Source organism: Colobus angolensis, unplaced genomic scaffold (genome assembly GCF_000951035.1).
Source record: "Colobus angolensis palliatus isolate OR3802 unplaced genomic scaffold, Cang.pa_1.0 Scaffold149, whole genome shotgun sequence".
Lineage (NCBI taxonomy): Eukaryota > Metazoa > Chordata > Mammalia > Primates > Cercopithecidae > Colobus > Colobus angolensis.
The window spans coordinates 573,218-582,795 of NW_012114588.1; the positions used below are offsets into that span (position 1 = coordinate 573,218).

Consider the following 9,578-nt stretch of genomic DNA (forward strand, 5'->3'; position numbering starts at 1 on the left):
CAGAAGCAGTCATGGTATAATCTTTGGACTTGAGATACTTACTAGGCTTTGGTTTTAAATAATCATCATCCTGTCCATGAAAATTATTAGAGTTTTCTATTCCTTAAATTCCACCTCCCCCCCCTCCACTAACTTTTTTTTGTTTTCAATTTTTAAGACAAGGTGTCTCTCTGTTGCTAAAGCTGGAGTGCAGTGGCGTGATCATGGCTCACTGCAGCCTTGACCTCCCAGGCTAAGCTATCTTCTTACCTCAGCCTCCTGAGTAGCTGGGATCACAGGCACACACCACCACATCTGGCTAATTTTTTTCATTTTTTGTAGAGATGGGGTCTATACTGTGTTGCTCAGGCTGGTCAGGAACTCCTGGGTAAACGTGCCTGGACCTCCCAAAGTCCTGGGATTACAGGTATAAGCACTGAGCTGGCCTTATTCCTTATATCCCTGTGTAAGTTTCTACTATATTAGGTAAAGATCTAGAAGATAGGATTGTTAGAAGCAGTAAATCCAAAAGAAATCTCTGAACCTATTTCTCAGTTAATCTTATTATGATGAGGAAATTGTTCCCTGTGTGGAACCCTCTGCCAGATATTCATCCTACTTTCACAGGATTTCATTGTATAGTACAGACTCTGCACAGCTTCCTCCTGTGTTAGGCCGGTCGTGGTGGCTTATGCCTGTAATCCCAGCACTTTGTGAGGATGAGGCAGGCAGATCGCCTGAGGTGAGGAGTTCAAGACCAGCCTGACCAGCTTGGAGAAACCCCATCTCTACTAAAAATACAAAGTTATCTGGGCCTGGTGGTGCATGCCTTTAATCCCAGTTACTCGGGAGGCTGAGGCGGGAGAATCGCTTCAACCTGGGGGGCAGAGGTTGCAGTGAGCCGAGATCAAGCCATTGCACTCCATCCTGGGCAACAAGAGTGAAACTCGGTCTAAATAATAAATAAATAAACAAAGCTGGGTGTGGTGGTGAGTGCCTGTAATCCCAGCTACTTGGGAGGCTGAGGCAGGAGAATTGCTTGAATCCAGGAGGCAGAGGTTCCAGTGAGCCGAGATCATACCACTGCACTCCAGCCTGGGCAACAGAGGAAGATTCTATTTCAAAAAAAAAAAGAAAGGCAGAAAAATAAAATATGTCTAACTGAGGCTTTTTGAAGCATGTTTTTTTCACTGTGTTAATGATAGCGGTATTCTACAGACTTCCCATTCTGTATTGTAACCAAATCAGGTAAGAGTCGAGCTTGAAATCTCTCAAACATTTTATTCTCTCAAGGAACTAATGAGAAGGTTGACTCCTTATCATTTTTAATAGACCTTGCCTGAGGGGTTTTAAAGGTTTGTCTTTTCTTATTATTCAGGTCGATCTTGGAGAAAGAGGGACCAAAGTCACTTTTTAGAGGCTTGGGTCCAAATTTGGTTGGAGTTGCACCATCAAGGTAAGCATTAAACTTTGCAGCTAGCCCGTGCTAAGCAGTGTGGAATTCTGGGTCCTTTCTTACCAAAGGGTGATGCTGCTGAATGACCAGTGTCTTTTTCTGTGTTGGATTTGCCTAAATATAGTGGACATAGCGAATAGTCATTGAGAATTGTAGGTGCGTCTTCAGTGTGTGAAAGAGATTCTACTTACCGTATTCTTCATATTCTTAAGTGTGAAAATTAATCTGCTATCATTACTGTAATGTACTCTAAGTGTTTGCTTCTCTAAGTATGGCATGCGGCCAGCAGCATTAGTACTGTCTGAGACCTTGTTATAAACACACAATCCCAGGGCACATCCCAGACCTACATCAGAATCTGCATTTTAACAGAACCCCCGGGTGACTCCAACGCACTTAGAAACACTGATCCGGAGGAATTGTAAAGGCTTTTAACTTCACTTTCTATAAAATGACATCCTCATATTTTTGCAGGGCTTCTCCTGAAAGCCTGTTTGAAATATACAGAACTGTACTGTCACAGTATATAACATAGTCACTGGCCACAAGGAGCTGTTTAAATGTAAATTAATCAGAATTAAAGGTTCAGTTGCTCAGCTCCCTGGCCATGTTTCAAGCATTCAATCTCCACATGCAGCTAATGGCTACTGTATTGAAGAGCAGAGATACACGGCATCCCATCTTGGCAGAAAGTTCTCTTGGATAGATAGGATAGAGAGGATAACAATGTATGATTGTAAAAGTAACAGAGACAGAGAGAGAATAGCATATCTGGAAAGCAGATTAAAAAACTGCCTCCAGGCTGGGCATGGTGGCTCACCAGTGTAATCCCAGCACTTTGGGAGGCCGAGGCAGGTGGATCACTAGAGGTCAGGAGTTGGAGACCAGCCTCGCCAACTTGGCAAAACCCTGTCTCTCTTAAAAATACAAAAATTAGCCAGCCATGGTGGTGGGCGCCCGTAATCCCAGCTACTCTGGGGGCAGAGGTTGCTGTGAGCCGAGATGGTGCCACTTCACTCCAGCCTGGGTGAAAGAGCGAAACTCATCTCAAAAAGAAAAAACAAAACAAAAAAACTGCTTCCAGAAAGGACCTCCTGAGAAGGGAACTGGGTGGCAGGGGCAGGACACTTAACTTGTCATACTCCAAGAGACTTGAAAGAAAATGAAGTCTTTCAACAAAAATGAGAATGTTGTCTTATATAGGGTGAAGACCAAAAGCTTGTAGAATTCCTCCAGATCAGTGCTCCAATTTAAACATAAATCGGCTGGGTGCAGTAGCTCATACCTGTAATCTCTGCACTTTGGGAGGCCGAGGCAGGCGGGTTACTTGAGGTCAGGAGTTTGAGACCGGCCTGGCCAATGTGGTGAAACCACATCTCTACAAAAATACAAAAATTAGCTGGGCGCGGTGGCGTGCATCTGTAATCCCAGCTGCTTGGGAAGTTGAGGCAGGAGAATTGCTTGAACCCAGGAGGTGGAGGTTGCAGTGAGGCTGTGTCACGCCACTGCACTCCAGCTTGGGTGACAGAGCAAGAATTCCATCTCAGAACAAACAAACCGAAAACATCACCTGGGGATGTTGTAAAAAGGCAGACTCTTTTGCTGCTTTTGTTGCTTTAGAATTTTGTAGCAAGTATGTATGATGTATTTAAAAACAGAAAGTACTAGTCTGTGAGATGATCTGGGGTGTGCATTATTCATAGATGGTAAACTACTGCCCATCTGTAGTAAACAAAGTGAGAAGAGCCCTCGCTGCTCACAGGCAGTGCTCCTACAGTGTAACCCTGGTAACCTGATGCAGATTCCTGGCTGCCTCACCCATTTAGAACAATTGGGGTTTAGGGGAAAAGGAAGACTTTTATAACACAATAATGATAAGTAGTTAAGATCCTAAACTGAAAAATATATTCTATGATTAAGATTCATTGGCCAGCAGAAGAAAGAAACACTTTCCCTGCATTGCTGGCGAAAGAGCAGGACAAGTGCCAAGTAGCTCCTATTTCCCAGCCCCAAAAGAGGGAAGATAGCAGGGGGAAAAGTGAAGAGAAAACAAAGGTGACGGGACCACTCTGTGGTACTCAAGGCAGGGGGTGGTGGGAGGACTCTATGAAAACACAGGTATGATATGATGGCTGCTCCTGTGTGATCCTGAGTCATGCAAAAACAGTTCAAATTATGTTCGACATTCTCATTTTGGCACAAGGTGAAAAAGTGTGGTCTATTGTAGAAACATAAACAAAAATTTAAAACTTCCAATGTGTTGATGCTTAAAGGATTAGCATTTATCCAGAACGAAGAATGTAAAAGGACTTTGTAGATGTCTTCCCCAAATCTCACTTTCCTCAATTATTTTTGAACACTTCTGTCATCACTAAATCATTTCTGGAGGGACACACAAGAGATTCCTGAACATGCCTGTGGCAGGTTTTGGTTTTAGCACAGGCGAGGACAAGATTTTTGGGTGCGTGGCAGTGTCTTTCCCATTTTATTTTCTGAAAATTTTTCAGGTATTCTGGAGGGACATACAAAGTTGCACTATGATGATTTCTTTATAATGTTCTCTTTGTTCTAACAGGGCTGTATACTTTGCATGTTACTCCAAAGCCAAAGAGCAATTTAATGGCATTTTCGTGCCTAACAGCAATATTGTGCATATTTTCTCAGCTGGCTCTGCAGGTATGTTACCCTAGTGAGTGAAGAGAGGGTTTCTCTCTCGCTTTTCTAAAGCATGCATTCTGCCAAACAGTTTTTCCAGGAATTAGAAATTAGCTCCTTTCTTCCTTTGCGCCTAAAATTGTTTTTTAAAGCTTTATGTTACAACTGATAGGAGAGTGACAGCAGTTTGTAGCTTGATTTTATTTTCCTTGCCCACTAAAGCTCTTTATTTGCCCTCAAAATTTACATGTTCTATGCATGCTATTGGTATTTTGTTCTTCTAAAGGAATATTCATAGGTTTTTCATGTCTTCCTGTTTGCCCATCAAATTATATGTATATAGATAGATTTATTTATTTTAATTTTTTTTTTTGAGACAGTCTCACTTTGTCACCCAGGCTGGACTGGAGTGCAGTGGTGTAATCTCGGCTCACTGCACCCTCCTCCCAAGTTAAAATGATTCTTGTGCCTCAGCCTCCTGAGTAGCTGAGATTACAAGTATTTGCCACCACGCCTGGCTAATTTTTGCATTTTTAGTAGAGACGGGGTTTCACCATGTTGCCCAGGCTGATCTCAAACTCCTGACCTCAAGTGATCCACCCTCCTCAGCCTCCCAGAGTGCTGAGATTATAGTCATGAGCCACTGTGCCTGGCCCCGCCCCATCAGATGATTTTCTAAAATTAGAGCTTCTTTCTTCAGATTCCCCACGGGGTCCCACACACCCTGTGTACAATTGGCACTCCTGTCCCCAACTGTGGGTTATGCAGTGAGGGTGTAGGGCTTGCAGTGGAGTTTTTCAGGAGGGTCAGTGACAGCTCATAGGGCATCTGTTCTCTTTTGAGGGAACCATTCCACTTCCTAATGAAAAGCCATAGCAGGACTTCTTCCCCAGGATGTACTTGTAAAACATGAACGTGTAGATACCTGAGAGAAGGGAAGGCTCTTTTTTTTTTTTTTTTGCATTTTTTTTTTTTTTTTGAGACAGAGTCTCACTCTGTCGCCCAGGCTGGAGTGCAACAGCAAGATCTCGGCTCACTGCAACCTCCTCCTCCTGGGCTCAAGGGATTCTCCTATCTCAGCCTCCCAAGTAGCTGGGACTACAGGCACGGGCCACCACACCCAGCTCATTTTTTGTATTTTTAGTAGAGGCGAGGTTTCACCGTGTTAGCCAAGATGGTCTCGATCTGCCCGCCTCGGCATCCCAAAGTGTTGAGATTACAGGCGTGAGCCACCACGCCTGGCCAAGAAGGCTATGTCTAGAAGGCTGTATGGAGTTCTATGTCCATTTAAACAGAAGGGTTTTTTTTTTTTTTTAATTGGTTTTGTTTTGTTTTGATACAGGGTCTGGCTGGCTGGCTCTGTCGCCTAGGCTGAAGTGCAGTGGCATGATCTCGGCTCCCTGCAATCCCCACCTCCTGGGCTCAAGCCATCCTCCTGCCTCTAGCCTCCTGAGTAGCTGAAACTACAGCCGCACACCAGCATGCCCAGCTAATGTTTTTGTATTTTTTGTAGAAATGGGGTTTAACCATGTTGCCCAAGCTGGCCTCGAATTCCTGAGCTCAAGTGACCCACCTACCTCAGCCTCCTAGAGTGCTGGGATTGCAGGCATGAGCCACCATGCCAGGCCTAGAAAGATATTTTAGAGAACTTAAATTGGCATTTTACAAAAAATTTGCTTCTCCTACCAGTCTGTAAGTTGTACACATCATTTTTGTGTGCCATTGTTACTCCAAATACAAATATGACCAACCTGTCTGAGTATTTATAGCTAATTATTTCTAGACCCTAAATAGAAAATGTTAAAGTTGCTTTATACAAGGAAGCCATTTCTATGTAATACAGAGCTCTGAGGAGGAAGGCAGAGTTCCAAAACAGGTTGCTCTTTGCTTAAAGATAGGCTAGTAGTGAGTTACCATAAGCTAACAACTATTAATCCGTTTTGTAACTTTTGCAAAGTTAACTTAGAACCCTTGATAAATAAAGCAGACCTCAAGGAAGTTCTTAAAAACAGTGTCGGCCGGGTGCGGTGGCTCACGCCTGTAATCCCAGCTCTTTGGGAGGCCGAGGCGGGCGGATCACGAGGTCAGGAGATCAAGACCATCCTGGCTAACACGGTGAAACCCCATCTCTACTAAAAATACAAAAAAAAAAATTAGCCGGGCCTGGAGGGTGCCTGTAGTCCCAGCTACTCAGAAGGCTGAGGCAGGAGAATGGCGTGAACCCGGGAGGCAGAGGTTGCAGTGAGCCAAGATAGCGCCACTACACTCCAGCCTGGGCAGCAGAGCAAGACTCTGTCTCAAAAAAAAGAAAAAAAAAAAACCCAGTATCTTCCTAGTATCAAATTAATCTGCTTCCACAGCACTGTGGAGGGTGTGAGGTATTACAAAAGAGATACTATGTCAGACTAATACCATGGTGTTGCTTTTTTTGGTTGTCCAAGAATGATTCACAATGTTTAGGTGAGGAAGGCTTGGCTGGGTGTGGTGACTCATGCTTGTAATCCCAGCACTGTGGGAGGCTGAGGCTGGAGGATCACTTGAGCCCAGGAATTGAGACCAGCCTGAGCAACAAGGGAGACCCCTGTCTCCAAAAAAAAAAAAAAAAATTTAAAAAGAGATGGAGAAGGCTTACTGACCAAATGGTTTCTATAAGCAGATCAGTATTAAAAGTTAAATTATTTCTGGATCTGAGGCTTATAAATTGAGTTTTAGGACAGTTATAATTTTTGGTAGGAATCACATTAACACAGATATCAACAGCACCATCTAGAGGTTGAAAAGACTAGAAGGGATTCCAGAAAATTAAGAGAAATTTATTTTAGATCCAGCAATACTAATAGATGTTACACTTAATGGAGAAACTGAAGCTTCTATCTGCAGGATAGAAATATAACTGCTTCCAGCTGGGCACAGTGGCTCACGCCTATAATCCCAGCATTTTGGAAGACCAAGGTGGGTGGATCACGAGGTCAGGAGATTGAGACCATCCTGGCTAACAGGGTGAAACCCCATCTCTACTAAAAATACAAAAAATTAGCTGGGTGTGGTGACGGGCGCGTGTGGTCCCAGCTACTCGGGAGGCTGAGGCAGAAGAATGGCGTGAACCTGGGAGGCAGAGCTTGCAGTGAGCTGAGATCGCGCCATTGCACTCCAGCCTGGGCAACAGAACGAGAATCTATCTCCAAAAAAAAGAAAAAGAAATAACTGCTTCCTACTGTCTTATTATTAGGCCATTGAAATCCTGATTTCAAAGTTTATTATATGATAATAGACATCTTTAATAAGTATTGACTACAGTGTTGACCTTTACTGTTTTTTTTTTTTCCAGCTTTTATCACAAATTCCTTAATGAATCCTATATGGATGGTTAAAACCCGAATGCAGCTAGAACAGAAGTAAGTTATTATTTGTTCCTTCCTTAATGAAAGGATTTTTGGGATTTTTTTTTTTTTCTTGCCCCAATTCCCCCACATCTCTAAGGAATGAGATATACAGATTCCTTAGCTATCCCCCTCCTCGTTTTCTTAATCTAAGTGCATGCAGGATTCCTTTTGCATTGAGGTTTGTGTTGTGAGCATCATTGGAAGATGAGGGCGACAGAGATGACAAACGGGAAGGAGGGGATTTCTCTGGTTGCGTTCCCTGATCCACAGTCCCGCCTGTTGTCTCAGAAAGTCAGTGGCTGTCTCTCCTTTGCAGACCCCATCCCAGTTGAAGTGCTGTGGGTTCTCCTCCACATGGTCTCCCTTTCAAAAGGGAAGACAGTAAAGGCAGAACTCTGAGTGTCCTCGGACCTCAGAGGGCTAATTTTAGTCTCCAAAGGCCCTAAACTATAATAGGCTTCTGCCCTCGAACTCCAGCCAGGGGTTTGTAACATTTTGTAGGGCTGTGGATTCCTTTGGTAGTCTGGTGACACCTGCAGGCCCTTTTTAGAATAATGTTTTTTGGGTGGTTTTTTTTTGTTTTTTTTTGAGATAGGGTCTCACTTGCTGCCCAGGCTGAAGTGTAGTGCAATCTCGGCTCATGGCAATCTATGCCTCCCAGGTAGAATAATGTATTTTTTTTCCCTTTTCTGAGACAGGGTCTCATCTATCACCTAGCCTCGACCTCCCAGGCTCAAGCAATCCTCCTGCCTCAGCCTCACCTCCTACGTAGTTTGAGATCACAAGTGCATGCCACCACACCCAGCTAATTTTGTTTTTCTTGTAGAGATGGATCTTGCCATGTTGCCCAGGCTGGTCTCAACTCCTGGGCTTAAGCAATCCTCCTGTCTCGGCTTCCCAAAGTGCTGGGATTATAGGCGTGAACCACTACACCAGGCCTTACAATAAGGTTTTTAAAAATACACTTATCAGTGATATAGTAGTATGCCTCTTTAACACATTAAATTAACAAGATATAGCAGTAGTCCAGTAACTGCCATAATTTCTAAGAAATGATAAACCGTGTCCTGTGATGTTTTTAACAAATGTAATGTGACATGAAAATATTTCTATGTATGTCAAATCACAGGTACTACTACTAGTACTACTGTGGCCTGTTTATTTACATTTGTAATAAATACGATTAACCCAAGCTAATGGAACCCGGCGTAAAGAGTGTTTTTTTTTTGAGATGGAGTCTCGCTCTGTCGCCCAGGCTGGAGTGCAGTGGCCGGATCTCAGCTCATTGCAAGCTCCGCCTCCCGGGTTTACGCCATTCTCCTGCCTCAGCCTCCCGAGTAGCTGGGACTATAGGCACCCGCCACCTCGCCCGGCTAGTTTTTGTATTTTTTAGTAGAGACGGGGTTTCACCATGTTAGCCAGGATGGTCTCGATCTCCTGACCTCGTGATCCGCCCGTCTCGGCCTCCCAAAGTGCTGGGATTACAGGCTTGAGCCACCGCGCCCGGCCTAGAGTGTTTTAAACTTATCATCAATAAAGCTAAGTTTCATCTAGGTTGTAAAAAACCCTAGCTGAAATAAAATAAACTACGAAGGTGGCTTTAATACTTCTGAAGACACAATAGCTAAGACCCAAACTGGGTTTAGATACCCCACTATGCTTAGCCCTAAACTCCAATAGTTAACAATTTAACTTTTGGATTTCGGTTAGGGATTAGGGTTAAAGATGCCATTTTCTCCCCCAGTCCAAGTGAACGAACTACCAGCATTCTATTAAGGACCCCTGTATTACTGTGTTTCCTGGAAATGTGTGCACTGGAAACTTCCAGCCAGTCCACTTGGATTTTCAGCTGCCTCTAAAGAAAGGAGGCAGGCCGGACATGGTGGCTCACGCCTGTAATCCCAGCACTTTGGGAGGCCAAGGAGGGCGGATAACAAAGTCAGGAGTTTGAGACCAGCCTGGCCAACATGGTGAAACCGTGTCTCTACAAAAAACACAAAAATTAGCTGGATGTGGTAGCATGCACCTGTAATCCCAGGGAGGCTGAAGCAGGAGATCGCTTGAACCCAGAAGTTGGAGGTTGTAGCTGAGATCGCACCACTGCA

At 44.0% G+C, this 9,578-nt stretch overlaps 1 protein-coding gene across 2 annotated transcripts in view; it reads left to right on the forward strand.

Moving 5' to 3' along the window:
* The window catches only part of SLC25A33 (solute carrier family 25 (pyrimidine nucleotide carrier), member 33), a 46,682-nt gene that overhangs the window by 30,672 nt on the left and 6,432 nt on the right, over positions 1-9,578 (forward strand). The window contains exons 3-5 of one of the 2 annotated variants that reach the window (XM_011935771.1): positions 1,358-1,435; positions 4,011-4,111; positions 7,419-7,485. In XM_011935771.1, coding sequence (XP_011791161.1) covers positions 1,358-1,435; positions 4,011-4,111; positions 7,419-7,485 — 246 coding nt within the window. The remainder of the gene's footprint in view (positions 1-1,357; positions 1,436-4,010; positions 4,112-7,418; positions 7,486-9,578) is intronic. The other variant, XM_011935772.1, reaches the window with a different exon arrangement.